This window comes from Acyrthosiphon pisum, chromosome A1, assembly GCF_005508785.2.
Source record: "Acyrthosiphon pisum isolate AL4f chromosome A1, pea_aphid_22Mar2018_4r6ur, whole genome shotgun sequence".
Taxonomy (NCBI): Eukaryota; Metazoa; Arthropoda; class Insecta; order Hemiptera; family Aphididae; genus Acyrthosiphon; species Acyrthosiphon pisum.
The window spans coordinates 148,242,358-148,263,209 of record NC_042494.1 but is presented as its reverse complement, the minus strand read 5'-3'; the positions used below and the strand labels follow the sequence as shown (position 1 = coordinate 148,263,209).

General features: G+C 28.7%; 1 protein-coding gene across 4 annotated transcripts; it reads left to right on the top strand.

The window, feature by feature from the left end:
• The first annotated feature begins 2,717 nt into the window (after nucleotides 1–2,717).
• Nucleotides 2,718–19,886, top strand: LOC100162029 (beta-1,3-galactosyltransferase 5). Of its 4 annotated transcripts, none has more exons than XM_016804742.2 (3): nucleotides 2,718–3,124; nucleotides 16,995–17,064; nucleotides 18,470–19,886. In XM_016804742.2, the coding sequence occupies exon 3, from the start codon at nucleotides 18,496–18,498 to the stop codon at nucleotides 19,546–19,548; it is 1,053 nt and encodes a 350-aa protein (XP_016660231.1). In that variant the 5' UTR covers nucleotides 2,718–3,124; nucleotides 16,995–17,064; nucleotides 18,470–18,495; the 3' UTR covers nucleotides 19,549–19,886. The 4 variants fall into 4 exon arrangements, with proteins under 4 accessions (XP_016660231.1, XP_003244837.1, XP_029344430.1 ...); XM_003244789.4 differs by lacking the exon at nucleotides 2,718–3,124 and adding an exon at nucleotides 11,880–12,691; XM_029488570.1 differs by lacking the exon at nucleotides 2,718–3,124 and adding an exon at nucleotides 12,737–13,095.
• The last annotated feature ends 966 nt before the right edge of the window (nucleotides 19,887–20,852 follow it).

The window sequence follows — 20,852 nt, the reverse complement described above, 5'->3', positions numbered from 1 at the left end:
AGTATTAACATACCTATTAGTTTTTTAGGATATTATACATCTATACACAATAATTTTTCTTAAATATTTCCGTTTGGTTTTTGATGTTTTTTGAAGTTATTTATGTAAAACATAGTTAAAAAATATTTTAAGAGATTTATAAATTAACAAAAAATGTCTGTTATAATATTATCATCAATTATTTTGTACATTTAAACAGCTTTTTTTTATTATTTTACCAACATTTCAAAAGTGTGTAGTTAAAAGTCAACTAATTTTGAAAAATATTATTTGATACTAATTTAATAATTATTTGATACTAATTTAATAATTATTTTTTTATCTTTAAATACCAATAATTAAGTTTATGTTATCTGACAAAGTTGAAAATAGTAAATACTGAAAATATAATGCCCATGTCCGGATATGACCAAATATATAATTACGGCTGTACAGATATAGGCGGAAATCCGTTAAAATTTCAAGGGAGCTAACATCAATAATGTTAGCGGGGGGGGCATAGATCCTAAAAAACTGAAAAAGGAGGGGTGGCTTGATTGACTTTTGTTGGGCTGACCCCCCAAGCACCCCTCCCGATTTCCGCCAATGTGTACACTGTACAGATTACATTTTATGAAATTAAAGAACTTTTCAGGGTTTTGCACCCGAATGATTTATTAAGGTTTCGGGTTTTGGGTGCATGTATTCAGGTGTTCAAACACCACAATAAAAAATTTAAACAAACGTTTAGGTGTTAATAACCGTTATTATTCGGGTTAATAATGGGTAATACGGTTGTTTAATAGTTCAGAAAAAATATAATTTTTTAGTTAATTTAGAAATATTGAATTGTTTAGCAAAATGTCCAAATACCTATCGTTATTATTAAACAAATAATTAACTACATAATTGAACTAACCACAAAAAATATATACAAAACTATATATCACATAAAGATTGTAAAATAAAAAAAGGTGGGTAAGTGGATGTCGCTCTGGTGTACAGTAGGTTACAAGTGGGTCACTGTATAATGGATAGTATTAAATTTGAATTCAATGATATAATATCACTGTATAAGGAAAACCATTCTGAGCGGAGACGGTTTGTCAGTCTAGATATTACTATTAGACATACCTATTATAGGTATATTTATCTATAGTATTAAAAAAAAATTGACCTATAATAAGTATCAAAAATAAATTCCAAATTAATCATATCACAATATCCATTAGGTAACGCGTCATACATCAACAACAAACCGTGGTACTATCATAGATATATAATAGTATACTTTATAAGTTTCAAGTACCTACCCACGAATAGTATTATACAATCACAACAAAATAATTAAAATAGTTATTCTTGGTTTTTTAATATGTAATTTCGTCAAAATTTGAACTTAAAATGACTATAAAAATAAACTGTGCTTATGTATTTCTTAGAATTTTTGGTAACAAAATTAAATATTTACGTGGAATCTTGTTTTAAATTTTCAATCCTTAGATATAAAAGTTGAACATTTTATACATTTTTAACTACAAAATAATTATTCAATTTTAAATTTAATAAATTTTGTCAAAATTTCAACTTCAAATATTAATAAAAAAAAATGTGTGCTTATGTATTTTTAATATTTTACAATTGCTATTGTAACAATATATCAGGAGCCTTGCATTAAATTTTCACGCGTTTTTCCTTAATTTTTCTTTTGTTTTTCACGTCACTTTTGAAAACTACTGGGAAATTCTTCCTATCAGAAAAGGTACTGTTGAAGAAAATCCAAGCACTTTTACTGTCCTAAAAGGTGATGACAGACACAAAAAAAAAGAAAAAAGAAAAAAGAAATAAAAAAAAAAAAAAACACACATCATTGTAAAATCAATACATTCATCGTTCCACTCAGAATCTAAAATTATTCAGGTGTTTTGAATATAGAATTTTTTGGGTTATTTGGGTTTCTGGTGTTTGATTTTTTAAGGGTTTTAAAGGGTTTTAAGAATATACGGGTTCTGGTTGATTCAGGTGCAAGGAATTTTCGTGTCATATATAAATTTATAGAATTTTGGTTGTGATGATGTAATATGTGATTTAAATTTTAAATAATAAAACGTATATTTTATGATTAGTCTCGGCGCAGAACAGTGGAACGTGCGTGTCGTTATCGTGCGTGTTTATCATGAATATTTGAATTCGTGTAGAATTTTACATGTTTAATACTGTGAACTGCAACTCCCAATCGGTCAGTAATTTTACAAAAAAATATCAATGCACACAGAGATAGAAAATATCGACCGAGTTTTCGAGAGTGAGTGAGAATGTGTGTGAGAGGTGTGGGGATAGTGTGAGATAGTGAAAGAGAGAGAGAGAGAGAGAGAGAGAGAGTGTGATAGAGAGGGAGTGAGAGAGAACGAGAGAGAGAGTGACAGAGAGACAGAGATAGACAAAGTGAGAGATACAGAGAGACAGAGAGAGACATTGAGTAAGAGTGAAAGCGGCAGAGAAGAGAGACAGGACATTGTATATAATTTTTTAATAACAATTAAATAATATACGATCGGATCACTGGAACCATAACATTACCAGACTGCAGACGGTGGCGGTGGCCGGACAGTGACTAGCCAGGCGCTACATTTGTCGGTTCGTCTGACGCCTGAAACTTATTATTACTTGCTAGGTATTTAGTTTTATAGTGCGTACTACATCTACAATAATTGCAGTCGCCAGTCACCAGTCACCACTCACCACTAGTCACCAGTCGACATTGGATAGTTGGTCGACCGTGTGCCGCGGCCGTGTGTGTACATCTGATATCACTTTACGGAACACTGCGTACGTTAATAATCATCATCGTTTGAGAGCGAACCCGTTTTGCGTATTATACCTACACATATTATACGCAGGCGTAGGTCGGACGCATTTTGTTTCGTTTGAATTTATTTCAGTGAACGCGTACGACTAGTAAATAACGTTTTACATTTTGCGCATAAATAAGATTTCAGTTTTTAATTATGTGTTCACCTATATCGTAGTTATTCTTTCCGTTTACGCAGTGTTTCCGATTGTTATGTAGTTATATACATAATATCATTTAGGTACCATCGCCTCCTCCAATTGAAGTTAGAATATGTTGTATATTTATTATTTAGTAAGTAATTTTTTAAAAACTTATTTTTCGTTTATTAATAAAATTAGACATTATTATACTATTTACTAGTATGCATTTCAATATGCACGTTATAAACTAGAACACCATTATGCTTATTAGTTATTACCTACTTATTACATAAATATATAATAATGATATATTTAGGTATACAATATGATGTACAATGTAGATAATTATTAATTGTATTGGACATTAAAATATAATTTTATCTTGGATTGTTTTTTTCAGACTTTGTTTAGTTCATTATATTTGTTTAGTACCCAGGTAGGTACCTATACTATTAATTATTGATTATTAAAAATTCAGGATTGTCGATAACGAAAGATGTGCAACCTTATGACTTATTATAACAAATTATTCCATGGTCGGTATAGAATTTTCCCGTATCAAATATTTAAAGGTAACCATTATAATTGTCTTATTATAACGAATTATTACATGGCCAGTATAGAATTTTCACGTATCAAATATTCAAACCATCAAACGTAAAAATTACTTTTAACACTTGTGGAATAGGCACATAATATTATATTCTGCACAAAATTTAACGCCACGAACGGGTTATATATCAACGTATCGACGCTATCAACGCCGGGAAAATGTGGACAGATGACTGCAAATTTGCAAAAATGTTTCGCATGAACGGAATTTTATTGAATTTTAAAATTAGAGTTTTAAAAATATACATTACTTGCAACCAGGGATGGTAAACGTTTTTAATTTTTTCGTTTCTGTTTTTGTTTATTGATTTAAAAAATATCATTTTCGTTTAACGTTTTTAACCGTTATTTTGATAAGAGTTTTTAAAAATGTTATTTTAGATTCTGAGCGGAGCGAGAAAGATAGTAGTTTTACAATGGTATTTATTATTTTTTTTTATCTAGTATACAAAATTTCTACCAGAAGGAGTGCTTCGATTTTGACATATAGTACCTTATCTTTTAGCGTGTTTATTATAGTGTACTATACCTACAATTGTATACAAAATAAAAATATAAAATACATCTAAGAATCAAAATAAAAAATTTGCTATGATGCATTATAACAAAAATAATAAATAGTAAGTACAAAATTAGGATATAACTAATGATCTTTGTTGTCGATAATAATTTTTTTAGAGATCAATAAAAAAAAATAGTCTTCAATAAGATTTAATTTTAATTAAGAGAAAAAGTAAAATTTATTGCATTCAATATTATTAGTTATCAGAATTATCAATTTTTCGATAGTAGAAATATGTTTTCTTTGTGGTAGAATACTATAATTTATTTTCGTTTTCATTTTTGATTTCGTTATTATATTTTTCTGTTTTTGGGATTTTTCGTTATCTTTTTACAGTTATATTTTGTTTTTGTTTTATTAATTGTTTTTTTTTTCTTCAATAGCGTTTTAAAAACGTTTTCAGAAACATTTTCCATCCCTGCTTGTAATAGATACGTCTAGAATATAAATAGTAAATATACTTATATACCGAGTACAGACTATAGTCTATACCGTTTTTTTTTACTTCGTTCTTCGGTTTGAGTACAAAACTTGCCCGCCGTGGCACCATCGGTATTAATACATATTATCATATACCCATATGTATTTTATAGTGGCACACTGTTACGTCATTTTATTGGTGTATACACGATCTTGGAGCCAAGTTTTTTTTTATGGCCCCCATATCGTATCCTATTATCCATTTATCCCTTTATTTATTTTTCATTTATTATTGTAACGCACACATGGGCTGTTCATTCCTAAAAAAATGCTCAATATAATTGTTTAACAGAGCTATATATATATATAAGGACTGCCCCCTGTAGTCTGTACAACCGTACCTACTATAATGTAGTGATGTGTGCAGAGTATACCTTACACATTATACGCATGTGTGCTACGAAAACGCGTTTAACGACTTTTTATAGTTTTATTCTGATGGGTGATGAATTCGTGTCTATATGAATTTAGATAAATGTAACTTTTACTACAGTATAACACTATAACTCATTCTGAAGTATTTCTAGGTAGTAGGTACCTATGGTAATGTGGTTTTATATTATTTAGTACCTATTTATACTATTAGGTAGGTATGTATTTATGTCTATAATCATTATATAATAAACATTATCAGTGCTGACTGTCAGATTAAGTTGACAATTTGGCATTATGATCAGTGGCTCAATTAATTTGCAATAAAAGGAATACACTTTTTAATATTCATAACTAAGATTTTAAAATGTAATACAAGGTTCCTTAAAAGTTTTTATTACTAGAATTTTACGAGCATCTGATATTTAAATTTTTACGAAATGAATATTAATTTAAAAACAAATAACCGTGGAGACTTGATATTTTAACCAAAATATGTTTATATTAGTAAGAATGTATTGAATTATTAATTTAAAATGTTGACAAAATTAGATATTTAAACAAAGAATAACTATTTTAATTTATTATTTTGTTGTAATTCAAAAACATACGTTGGGCCTTGAAATATTGTAATGACTTAATGTTTGTTACTTTATATTTTTACTACCTATAACTAGGTATTGACATTTTCGCAGTAGTGTACACAGCTATTTTCAATGGTGGTGGGGGGAGAGGTTACATTCAAAAATTGTATTTATATACAGTATACATCAGTATAAGTATATCAAAATAGTATGCCATTTAGCAAAGATTTATTTTTATCATAAAACGCAGAAGCTTATTTTACTCTTATTTGTAAAAAAATATTAATTTGTTTTTTTCATTTTTATTATTTTAGAAAATCTAACGGTAAGAACCTATACTAAGTACAATTATTAAACAATTTCCAACGTATCAGGAATAATTTGAACATCAAATGATATAGCATTATAGCTGTCCTAATCCAATAGCTTGATAGTTTAAAAGTATAGATATAGCGATACAGGGGCGTATTTGACGGAGGGTTTTAACTTTTTAAGAGCTCTTCCCCGGGCTTAAAGTTAAACTTAAAAAAATAATTGAATGAAAGTGATGCACTAAATTTTTTATCATTTGATTAAATTTGTCATTACAGACGACTTTGCAGGGAAAAAATTAAGAGAAGTACCAAATTTATAAAAATGTATTAATATTTAACAATTTTTATTTAGCTAATTTTGATTGTACTATTTACTGTATATGAAAATTTGGATGTATTAAATTAAATTAAACTTTAATTATAATTTATTCCTTATGTAACAGTGTGAAGGTTAAATTCAAAATTTTAATAAATAAAACGGTATGAGATTAATATATAGGTGCTAAAAATAGTTATTTTAGATTCTGAGCGGAGCAATGAATGTATGATTTTACAATGACGAGGTACACACTACCTAATACACTACGCAAATCGGTTACCTACTTTCCTCCTTTTTATTAATAAATAATATAATTATGGTATATTGTTGCTGATTTACTGGTGTGATGAGGGAATATTTAATATTATAGGGCTTGTAAGTATATACTATATACTATGTACAATATGTACTATTTAATATTATGTACAATATATAGTATATTTATATGAAACCAGGTCCAGTTAGAATTTTTGAGGGGCGAGTATTTTTTTTATGTCAAGTCGAGTAGAGTTCAAAATTCGAGTACTTGAAAAATGTCGTGTACTCAAAAAAGGTCAAGTACTAGACAATCGCCGAGTATTAAATAAAGTCGAGTACTCGACAAATGCCGAGACGCCAAGTATTCAAAAACGATCGAGTACTTGACCAACTCTTTAAAATAGTAGGTAACCTATTAAAGCTTTACCTAAGTTACCTAACAAACTATTGTTAATATAATATAAAGCATCAATCTTCCTGGTATTCGTAACGGAAATATTTAGGTCTTTCTGTTATTAGAGTTTTAATATATTTTATTTTACAATAAAATAGTGAAACAAGTACAAACAAATTTTAGTCGAGTCGAATCGAGTAGTTTTTGTTTTTACCGTTTGAATTTTTATGACAATAAAATCTTGCTTGAACGTTTAAAAATCAGTCACATCATCCATATTACATATTCTTAACGGTTGGTAAAAAAAAAAAAAAAAAAACAGTAAACGAGTATTGTACTTTGTAGTTTGTATACACAAACAGTTTGAAACATAACTATAGTTATGCATAGTTAATATATTATGTAACATTACTTTAAGCCTTAAGGTATATCGGTATTTGGTACGCTACTATGCGCTATATAAGTAACGGTTATATGCTTAAAACCTCAAGGCCTCAAAACAATAACAACATCACGAGTAATAATTATTATTATCGAAAAGTTTCAACATTTTATCTGATATATATTTATTTCTTCGTTGTAAAAAATTACAACTTATCGGGTTTTATTTTTTGTAATTTGCATTTTGAGTTTCACTGCGTTATGGTCGTACATGATTTGCTAAACGGCCACGCAATGTCATTCACCATTTTCATCTACACTGCGTGTAAATAAGTAATAAAATAACGGTGATTTCGAATAATTTATTCGGGTTTGATTACTTTAATAATACGGGAAATATTTATTTAGATGTATCCACTCGTACACAGCCGTAGATTTTTACACCTCCTGTTTACTGTAATTACAGTTATCATATTAGCGTTTAAACTTTAAAGACCATAATTATGGAATCGCTTATTTGTTATTAATACATTTAGCTTAAATAATTCTAAAAATAACGATAAAGGTCTTAGATGCAGTGGCGTATACAAGGGGGGGCGTGGGGGTCCCATTGTCTTTGGAGTGGATAATCTTCCATATTGTGTCTGATACTCTGATGTGAATTTTGAATCAATTCAAATAATATTCATTGTTCCTTATTGTTAAATAGTTTACTACCTAAGTAAAAAGTTTTAAGAGGGTGGGGGATTTTCCAATTTTCCCCTCCCGTTTACCTATAAATTTTCTTTTTTTGTATTAATACAGTGGCTATACAATTATAATATAATTGTATAATATAATAATATAATAATATAATTGTATTAAGGACCTATTTGTTGTAAACTAGGTCGGTATAATAATTTTTAAAAACTAAAACTAAAAGTAAAAAAAAAAATTTTAAAATTGATTTATGTCTATTTTATCATGAACCTTCTGCTGCACCCGTGCACACGTCTATGTATATAGACATATAGTATAAGTATATTGTATATACTATTACCATATATTATAATAAATACAAAAAATAATATTGCGTCACTTGTGTGACCATAATGGATATATTAAAATCTTAATTTTTTAAAAAACGGTCGGTGTTTCTGTTTCATGTTTGTTTACCACGGCTATAGATAGTATGGTTGCCCATCGACGTATGATTCTCATACTTGAAAAGTGTCTACCGAAATGAATCTCTATAATCAGTATTAAAGTTTAATTAAACAGCTTAATCACTAGCGCTTATATGTCATAGTGGCTATCACGGAACTACAATTTACATTTGAAAGGTAATTGCATTTAGAGTCACTACAACAAATAAGCGCTAGAGCGTAAGTTTCCAGCTGTTTGATACTGATAATGGAGATTCATTTCGGTAGACACTTCTCTAGATTCGTTGGGCAACCATACTATCTTTAATCGTGTTGTTTACTTATGTTTTTCTGCGTTGTTTATTTATCATTTATCAATATTTAGTTTTGAATGGAAATTCCCAGAGACCTAAACAAATAAACTAACATTGTTAGTTGTTTGTTCTTAAAAAGCACGTAATTATATTGTGTTTTAAAAGTATAGCCTTTGTCAGTTCATATTTTCATAATTTGCTTGTATAAGAATATTAAGAACTATAATATAGTGGACTATTGGACTAAGATATTATAATGGATTGAAATCTGTAGTGGTACTTATCGAAACATTTTATAGTGAACCTCAAATTGTGTTTTAGAAAAGTCTGAAGGGTCCTTGAAGGATATATATGATATTATTTATATTATCAACATTCAACGTTATTTATTATTTAATTTCTATTTTATATTAATTATTTACAATTACCTAAACTATAATATTGTAACACTATCTATCCACTAAAAAACCAATACAATCGTTTTAAATTTTTAATTATAACAATAAATATACCTACCTAGTCAATTATTTTACTTAACAAGTTAAAAACACTCTAAAAACATAAACAAAATTCCATATATGGTACCTAACAAAAAACAAAATTTTTTGAAAAATGCAAAAAAAAAGGTGGGCAAATTAACGCTTCGCTGGTTAGTAGGTGTTGAGTGGGTCATTGTAATAATCATGGATGAGTTTAACGTTTAAACTCAGTGATATATCTATATACATCATTGTTCGTATTCGAAGATGATTCTGAACGGAGACAGCCCGTCAATCAATATTACCAAGTATATATTATTATCATGTTAGCCGTATAGGATATTTTATATTATATTTATATTGTCTTTAGTAATTTATATTTTTTTTTACTATAAATATTATCATTGATTATAAATACTAGTACAAGTACTTATAATCAATAGTATTATATAGTATTATACTATTATGGTATATTGGTATAGGTTGATAAGGTTGATACTTGATTTCATTTTTGGCGAAAAATGTAATGTTTAATGTTTAATTATTTGGTTTAAGTAATACAAATGTATGCCTGAGTTATGAGGAACCTTGTTTTAAATGTTCAAATGTTACCTATAAAAGTTTAAAATTGTATTCATTATTTAATATAAAATAGTTCTGTTTTTAAATCTTCGTTTTTTTGACAAATTTTGTTGAAATTGGGACTTCAAAGGCTTATAAATAAAGTGCCCATTATGTGTCTATATTTTTAAACGATTGAAATAACAATTTATAAGGAACTTTGTATTTTTCAATCTTTTTTACCGAGTGAATATTTTCTTATCGATATTTATATAAAAAAACTAATATGTCAAATGTCTACATAAAAAGCTCAAAATATACTATGTATAGAAACTGGTAATATAAACATTTGTGATAATTTCATGTATCGATAGTTATTATTGTTATTGAGTTACATCAAAAAAATACAATCTATTTTGTCGAAAACTAGCTTTGCGCAAAAATTCCAGTTTTTTCGTAATTTTTTTTTCTTAGTATAATTATAATACCTACCAATTAGATTTAATTTGCTACAAGGCAGAAACTACACCCAATGTTTAAAATCTAAGTATTTTATCCACTATACAAATAGTTTACACATACCTAACATTTCCCACCAAAATAAAATCACAAATGATTGTAAAATTAATGTACCTATTCATCAAAGCCGCTCAGAATCTAATAATAATAATATTAAACAAAATTAAAATAATCAGGATCACTTAAAAGTTACAACATATTTTCTACTTATAGAAAAAATAAACACCATAAGTAATGGAGAAGTGCTGTGTTGCAAAAAATACTTTTGTAGATAAAGTAGCAATAGATGGGAAAGGGCCGCGCGGGCAGTAAATAAACTCACCCCGCGAGCGCCAAACTAATATTATCTTTGTGAAAATTCAAAATATGCACGTATAATATTGTGTGGCCCCGGGGCACTGCCCTACTTTGCCATATGATAGGTACGCCACTTATTGTATTTAATTGTTATTCAAATACCTATTAAAAGATTATTTTGGACAAATTAAAATTTTGTTTTTTGATTGTAAATTTTATCAACTCAGATTCGGTATTTTTTACATAGTTTTTGCTAATTTCAAATATCAGTAAAGCATTGTTTGAGGATTTAAACAGACGACAATTATTCACAAAATACTTGCCACTAATAATTATTATAATAAATAATTGTAAGATAAGTCACGCTGGCATCTGCATTTTTGAAATTTTGCTTAAAAAACACACCTGCAAATTTTTCACAATTTAAAAATTTGTTTACTCCTCTTCACTATTTTTTGTTAAATTCATGTTTAATACATTGGCGGATACGGGAGGGGGGGTGGTCTTGAGCTGTCTTTATAAGGTTATTTTTTATTATAATATTTGGCTAAACGAAAATACAATTTAATTTTTGAAAATTCGCCCCCCCCCCCTTGGGTGACGTCTGGATCCGCTACTGGTTTAATACAATGTCCGTCAGCACCCACATTTTTATTTATGGTAATAGTAAATTAGCCCCACCCACGTAACGGCTGTATTCAACGTAATAAAACATTTTTATCCGGTAAATTTTTTAATGTGAATAATTTCTCCGTTTATATTTTTTCAAAATTTATTTTAAAATTAAATTTTTTGTTCAATGTCTAATTTTGTCTTTTTGTGAAAATAATATTGCAATGAGTTTTATAAGATATTGAGATTATTATAATACTTGTTTTCAACATTACTTATTAGTTATTAGTTATTATTATTTTTATTATTAGTCAGTGATATTAATAGCGTCATTTTATACAAACATTTTGTTGTTAATCGTTTATGTTTTAACAACAATTTCAAATATTATCTTATATTGAAACAGAAAATCTGAAATAAACATGATTAAATAGGTATTAATCGTGAAAAAAATTAATGGAAATTATTGGGTAGATATTTATCATAGATAAATTTGGCAAGGGCGGGAAAATGTGTCACCACAAATGCCATGAGTGGTGGCAACACTGACTGCTGTCGGACAGGAAGTAGTTTCGACCGTCGGTTGGCGATAGTGACGCGCGCGATTTGAACTCGTCCGACCGTCGTGCTTTGACCGCTCCGCCGAACGACCGCCGTGAAATCACACAGACGACAGACACCGCATTGTACCAGTACCGCGACCACTTCCGTACCGGTACACACGCGCACACCGACACGGCGACACCGGTTACCGAATGGCAAATACCAACTCGCGCCACCCACCGTACACCACCCCGCCGACGAAACTACAAACCATCCCCTCCACAGACTGCGCACCGAGCCGTCGGTACCACCCCGCCCCGCATCGCATTGCGATACTCCGTGACGGGTTATCGTTATGCTCGGGCGGCATTAGCAGTTTATTATTTCCATTGTCGGTTCCTAATTCTTATTAGTTATTATCGCCATCGCTCATCCGTTGCCGTTATCGAAATATGAACCGGAATCAATGCTTTCGTTTAAAAATAGTCCGGTTCGAAAAAACGGCCGTTCGCGTCATCGGTTAATCCAGCGGGAAATGTCTCGATATTCCGTCGAACGTCATCGTTATCATCTCGGCAGTCGTCGTATTCATTGCATCGCCGACCGTTTGATCTGCGGCCGTTTAGCATCGCCGCCGACCGCCTCTAAATATTATATTACCGCACGCCGACGACGGCCGTTACCACCACCACCACCGCCGCCGACGTCGTCACCATCGTCGTCGTCGCCACTGACGCGGCCGTAGTCACTGCTCACTAGTCGGGGACCGTGGTGCGACGCCGGTGCAGCTCTATTCGTTCGCGTGTGCCGCAGACCCGCTGCAGTAGTTTGTTCCGTTGCGTGGCGGGCGAAGGGCTTGCGTGTACGTGCATCGGGACATCGGGGCCGGTTGACGACAAGACGTGTTCGAAAAAATAAAACCGACGCGCCGTGCACCGAATCGTCGTCGCCGTGTCCAATATCACCATGACCACCACCACTAGTCCTCGGACGGTAAGTAGTGCTGCGGCCGACGTGGTGACATGCGCCGGTCGACGCCACGTAGGACTTGACTATTTCGACCCCCACCCCCTACCCCCCGTAATGTAGTCGGTTTTGTGCGGATTATTTTTGTAGGAGATTTTATCTATTAGGTAAAAGTTGTTTTCAATAATTATTGTCAAGTCGTTATAGGTGTACGCCGAGGACGAGTATACCGAAGGACATGATGATTCCGGAAGTCCTCAGTCGCGCGTCACATGAACCATCCCCCCAAATTAGAGATCTCGCAGACCCGCGAAAACATGTCATTTCCGGTCTGACCACAGTCTATAAGACCGGGAGACAATGGTTGTCTGTACAGTTTACCGTCACTGCTTCACCGTTGGTTTCGAAAAAATTCACTTCAAAACGATCGTGTAGGTACATTTTCGTAACGTTTTTCGTTTATTTTAACGCATCTTTCCTAAGGCTATGATGTTCGATTTAATCCAAAATCTCGTCCCAATTCTCTAGTGTGGCTCCTTCGGTTGATGAGCAACAATGTAGAATTCCTGGTTTTTCGTTGCTAACCTTCACCGTGAAAACACTCAGCAAAGTTGAATAATTTGTAGTTAATTTTAACTTTTTGGCATCTAGCTGGCAATTCAGCGCAGAACAGAGTAACCCAATTTAATTGTAATAACTAATAAGTGTTCCTTTTCACTTAGAAAGTTAATGTTTTTTCTCGAGATTAGTTAGTTATATAATATGATAGTAGACACATTCATCATAATATACTACCTGAATTCCTTAATTTTATAATGCCAATTATATTATTATAGTAGACGATTTTTATTTTATTATGAAAGACAATATTGAGTATTATTGTTTTTCTTATAGAATTTAGATATTATGCTAACTAAATGTTATCAAGTTTTGTTATTGTTTTCTTTGTTGGCTTATCAAAAATAACTAGTCTTGATTCTGGAAACTTTATTGGCAATTAATATCTAAGTGTAGGTTACAGGTGCAATATTCATTATGCTTTTAAGGTTTTTCTTCAATACAAAATTTAGAACATAATTCCATTATACCTTTACATACCTAATTATATAAAAATATATGTGCATATTATTAATTTCATACCTAAGTATATTTTTAAGTAACTAACTTTAAATTTTAATATTTTTAAAGACCTAAGCAAAACTATTTACTCTTACCAGTCTAGCAAAATCTCATTGTACTACATTTTATTTAATTACAATTTTATTCTAAACACTCAAACCAATCCTTTAATCAAATGACTATCCTCTGTATATTTTCCTTATAATATACCTATGAGTTTATATAATATATATCCAAAGTATAAAATAAATTTTTTTAAAAAAAAATGTACGGTATTCTGCATTAGTTACCTATTTGTAACCGGTATTAAAAAAGAAATTATTTAGGCATATCATTTATATTTTTTATTGATAGGTATTTAATTTGCTCACCATAATAATAATGTTGAGAAGGCCTACCATGGGCAGATAGTCACATTTTTTGTTGTAGGGAAAATGTTTAAAAGCAGATTTAAAAGCCCGTATAATATATTTTATTTGTTAAAGCAATATTGTTACCAATTTATACATAAGTTTTATAAATGCTATTTGCAACTAGAGTCAAGCTAATGATTTTTTCTTATAGGATAGAATTAATGTTTTATTCTATTTGTAAAAAATATTTTATCATATAATAATTTACTTTTTCTTGTAGGTATATTATATTTGTTAAAAATGATTAGATAATGTTCGTAAAGCGTATTTTTATAATTTTGTATAGGTAGGTTTTTTAGAAAATATTAACATAGTATTTCACTTTTTTAGAATAAAAGTATGGACCTTAGTGATCGTATTTATTAGGTACCTACTTAATTATTAAAATATGATAAGGTATATACGAGGGTATATATAAATATTAAACCTACCACGGTTATATATATTTATTGAATATTTAGATCATTGAGACCATAATGTATTTATTTTTCAAACTTTTTAGATTCCTTGCCACTATTTATTAATGATACCTACTTGCAGCCAAACTTAATATTATATTATACAAATAAAATGTTATGTAGTACCTAGGTGCAGTATACAGTTAATAACATTGTTATAAAATCTTATAAAAAAATTAAAACTAAATCTTAATTAATTTTATTAATATATAACAATGTTGCTTTATGAAGTGGGCAGTTGTAGATTTATGAATTATATGTTATATTAATGTATAAATGCAATTTTTATTTGTTGGTATTTTTATACCGGGTACATTTTAATATAATAATGTTTTAAATGTTTGTTTTAGTCAAATACGTACTGTATGTTAGTATTTTAAGTATTAATTTTCATAAATATCTACCTACTTATATTATATATTATGTGTCTGTTGGTATAAATTATAAATTCTGATATCCTTGTATTTTGTCCTTGAAACAAAATAATCATGGGTATAGCTGCTTAGAAAACTAAGTCATCAATATTGCAGAGGACTTTATGGCGACATCATATAGACATTATTTCAACCCTATTCTTTAGTGCATAAATTATTGTGGTTAAGTATAAATAATGATAATACCTACCTACCTATTTCAATCGATTTTAAAATGTCAGTTTTTGAATTATAAATTGACTATTGCCTTATTTTAAAAACTACATGTTGACAGGTATGGCAATATATTAAGTGTAATGGCTATGTTAATAATAACTGTAGAACATTAATAGGTTTTAAGAATTTAATAATTCTATTAAGTGTGTGCATAGAAATGTCTTTCTTTAGGGCTTTCATAATACAAAACAAAGTTTGTTTTTGAATTCTCCCTATAAATTTATACTGCAGTACTTTGGTAAATTATCTTGGTGGGTACTAAGTAAGTTTCAACATATCTCTATGTAATATTTGCTTGTGATTTTTATTTTAGAAATAATTATGCGCTACCTCAATACGTTAGAGTAGATTCAATTAGACAAGTATTTAAATTTGTATTTTTTTTTGCTTGAATTAACCATTTATTTTATAACTTGTACGTTTTCATTTTTTATCTAAATTTGTGTCATGTATAGACGAGATACATAGAACACGTGTTGTGTTAATATTAAGATAATCATTTACATTATACCTTGGTTATAAATAATTTTATTCACATTGATTTCTAGGACATACCTTTTGGCTATTACTAATTAAATTCTGTTGGAGGAGGTGGTATCTACTCCCGCTATTTACATTGTGGTCATCAATTATTTATATCCATTTCTACCTAATTAGAATTCTATAACATATTTGATTTATCATAAAATTGTTTATAGTCATCAGGGTCATGCAATGGTATATTTTAATTGATAAACGCATCACAATGATAGTTATAACTGACAAAAATTTCTGAATAAGTTATTTTATTAATTAGGTATGTTTTATTTAAATACCAAGTAATTTAGATAGTTTAAATGTGTTGTGATATACAGTGATACCTAAGATTTGTATATAAATGCAATAATCTACCTAATATTAATTTGGTTTCAAATTATTTGATATGGACAATGAGCATGCGGTATTATAAAATAGATTTCTTTATTTATTAATACATTAATTATAAGATTCTATTATTTACAAAACAAATTAAACCACTTACTCGACCACTTATTACAGAGATTAATGAAATCTGGATTCACAAATCTACCAGTACCTATGCAAATATAAAAATTAACCACCTATCATCATACATAGGTATGAAATTCAATTTGAAAATATTTTAAACAATTAAAAAATAGTTTTATTCAATTTGAGAGAGTACCTATAGAGTTAAGGTTTAAAATACATTTTTGAAAAAGTATTTATAATATATAAGTATATTTGCATAGAATATACATTGGCTCATTGAACCAGAAAATTATATTATTATTAAAAAAATATATATATTAAATAGTAGTCTGGCCAAGTTAAAAATATTAGTTGTGATGAATTAAATTAAGTAGGCTTAAAGAAGTTAGTTGGTGAAAGTAATTTAAAACTAGATATGGAACAGTAGTCATTCTGAAAACTATTCAATGACACTAACCATGACATAAATCATGCTCATGTACCATCACAAAACAGTACCTACAAAAAATAAGGATATAATCAGTATTAAATAGCATTGTGTTTTGATTATTATTTTGATACTGGTTTCATAGTCTGAAATAATTTTACTTTTATCTATTATTGTTTGTTTTAAGAATAATATGTATTACCGATTATATTTACCAACAAACTTGCTCCATACCTTTTTTTCCAATTTCTAATTTCTGATTTTTTTTTTTAGGTTCTTGATCAATAATACTATTAATATAACATTCTGAAGACTACCTATTGAAGAATTATAACTGAGTGATGTAAGTATAATAATTTATTTGGTGTAGTAACGTAGATGACCTAATATTAAATAAACATTTTGTGATTTAAAAAAAATGAATAAGAAATAATTAACTAGGCATTTTAAATTCTGAGCAACACTATGTAATGTAATGGTTTTACAATGTTTTTTTTTTATTAGTAAAAACATTTTGAATTTTATCTTTGAGTGTGGTTTCTGGAAGCAAATTACTACCATATCAGATATCTAGATCTAGTTATTACTTTCGGTATATCTAAAGGGAAAAAAAACAAAAAAAAAAGAATTATGAAAACCAGGGATTAATAAAAAAAAAAAAAACAGAAATTTATTAGCATTTACAAAACAGGATTTATTTACAAAATATTTTGATTCTTTTTGTGCTATTATAAATACCCATTTGCGATTGTTGACACTTATTAATTTATTTTTTTTTATTTTTGTATGATAGAATTGTTGTGTTTATTAAATATGCGTGAACAATTATTATATATTTCTCATAAATTGAACACCTCTTGTAAATATATCAAAATACATGCTATCATTTTTTTTTAATGTTTTTTAAAAAATTGATCAAAATACTGAAAATTAACTAGTTATTTTATAAATAAAATTCATAAAATTTTTTATTTTAACCCCTGAATTTGAAAATGTAATGCAAGATTTATATACAAATTTGGATGCTTAAACGATATGTAACAATTTATAGTTAAATGGATGTACCTAATTCATAAAATGGTATTCATCTGGACTTGAAACATTTACATGTCTTATTATAATTTACTACCTATACACTATGGTATTTTCAAAATATTAAGATTAATTTTAAGCCATTGCCTATTTATATCTCAAATCTATTCATTCAGTTCTATGTTAAGTATTGGAATTAACTCAAAAGTTAATAACAATAATATTTAATATAAATATATACTATTATACTAATTAAACCTACTCACAAACAAAAATATATATACCCATGTAATAAGATATACTTAGTAATATAGGCGGACAATCCACTGAGATTAATTTTTGTATGCAGTGATTGAGTTAAAATTTAACACATGCATGACCTCTCAATGACCAAGGTACACTCAAAGTTACCTATCTACTATATAGCAAAGCAAGTTACCCGGGTTTTTTTTTAAAATTAATTAATTTTTATTTAAGGTATATTTTTGGTATTTTTCATATATACATTTATTGGAGAATAGTGGAAGTATCTAGCCATTTAAATGAATGTTGCTATTGACTTACTATGAATACTATGTACCTACCTACATTACTTTGGTTTTCTTTTCATCTGTACAATCTGTTTTTTTGTAATTTTTTTTATAATTTAATTAAAAAAATTGTTTAATTAAATTAAATATTAATTAATATTAATATTAAAATATTTTATGTTTCAGAACAGACAACAGTTATAAGAAATGCCATGATAGGACGATTGTATTCTTTAATTTTATCGCTTGGCAGCCTTACATTAATCACATTTTGTTTGTGGTCAGTATGGAGCAAGATAGCCAATGTCGACGAATCACATGTAGGCCATGTCGAATATCGTATACTTACAATAGAGAATGTAACTTCAAAACCATTCGAGTTACATTCTTTGGCCGATACAGACCTTCACTCCTTAATCGATTTGCCATCTTTCAATTTCAATATAAACCAAAAGGTATGCAACAACAACACTAAATTGATAATGGCTTTAGTTCATACTGCGCCTGGACATTATGCCAAACGTCAGGCTATAAGAGATACATGGGCAAAGATGATACCAACATTATTTTTTATGGGTCTCCCAGATTCAAACATTACTCAAAGCGATGTTGTCTTAGAAAATAAAATATACAGTGATATTGTCCAAGGCGACTTTATAGATTGTTACCGTAATTTAACTTATAAACATGTGATGGTACTAAAATGGACTTTGTACTATTGTCCTTGTGCCAGGTATTTGCTCAAAACTGATGATGATACATTGGTTAATGCACCATATTTATTGGAAATACTCAATCATAGATTATCACCTTTAGGAGCACGAAATTTGCTTATGTGCCAACTCATGTTTTCAAGTATGGTGAAACGTTCATACCGATCTAAATGGAGAGTTTCATATTCAGAATATCCAAATCGTTGGTATCCAATTTATTGTAGAGGCTGGGCGATAATGTATTCGCCAGATGTAATTTATAAACTATACACAGAAGCACAAGTGTCTCCATATTTTTGGATTGACGATGTTCACATAACTGGTACAATAGCTGATAAACAAAATATAACTCAAACAGATTTAGGAACATTAGCAGTCGATGAATCTGATGTGGTGGGCGATAAAAATATTAGTCGCAAGTTTTTATTTTGCTTACTAACTAAAGCGGATGAGTCAATGAGAACATTTTGGAAAACTCTTTTACAACCAAATGATACTGTTGTTTCATCTTCAACCAACCTTGGGCTTGACGAAAATATTGGTAATAAATAACTAAACAAATATGAGTAATACATAATAATTTTTTAGAAGATTGAACAATGAATTGTGATAAAGTAGCCTGTAAACAAGTTATTTGTTATTATTTTATTTTTATTTTAGGAAATTATATGAGTAGGTATTTTTAAATAAGGCTGATATTAAAATTGAGAGTTATAAAACGATGTGTATGTATAAATTATAATATAATTATATTTTAGATACTTAGGTACCTAATTATATAGTGTGAACTGTGAAGCGCTACAAATTATCTTTAAGGGGTGTTTAATATAAAACGTTTCAAGTGATATATTTATAGACATTGATGTATACTAATAGAATATATTATATAGTATAATTTTCATTTATAATGATATACTAATTAATTACATACATTTTAAATAACCATATAATTTGTAAAATGTACATTTATAATTACTAATGTATTGTTATATCTTATTTAATTTTAATTATTAATATCCCTTAATAATTTTAAAAATATTAAAACCATGTGTACCTATTAAATAATAAAATAAAAATAGCATTAAAAATTCATAGATTCTGTTTACTTTAGCTTAAAAATAAGAAATTTCATTTGATGAAGTATATAGATATTTGTGAAAAGAAGTGGATATAAAAGATACATCATGAAATCATTGGTTCAAATAAACATTGTGATGGCAATGTAAAACAAAATAGTAAGGTTTTCATGATTTTAAATTATTGTTAGAATGTAGTTAAACAAACTTTAAACAATAATTTCTGTTCTTCAACCCCAAATTTTTAAATGTTATCGATTAAATATTTATATGTATTATAATTAAATAGCCAATTGAATTTTATAAGTTAAATTTTAATCTTATGAAAGTTGGTGAATTTGTTTAAATTATGTCCAAAGGTGGGAAAGCATTTCGCCATTACTCAAATGCGCCAATAGTAGGTACTAGCTGTTTCTTTAATTAATTAATATTATATTCCTATCTGAAATAATAAGTTTAAATCACTTGAAATATTTTAATATTTAACATCTCTAGCAAGCTAAATAATGTGTTATGTAGGTAATCGTTTTAGTGATAATTTTTGTTTTTCAGTTATAAGCAAATAAAATGTATTTCATTTTGATTATTAAATTGTTTGCATTCCAAGAAAATGTGTACCTCAAAGTAAACTTTTGATTTGTATTACTTTCTATATGAACATTTTTCTGGCTTCAGCTTATTATCCCACATGTAATTGTAAATCATAGACCTTATATTACTAGACAAGAACTGTGTATACCAACAGCATTACGAGCGGCGTAAACACATCTCGCAGTGATG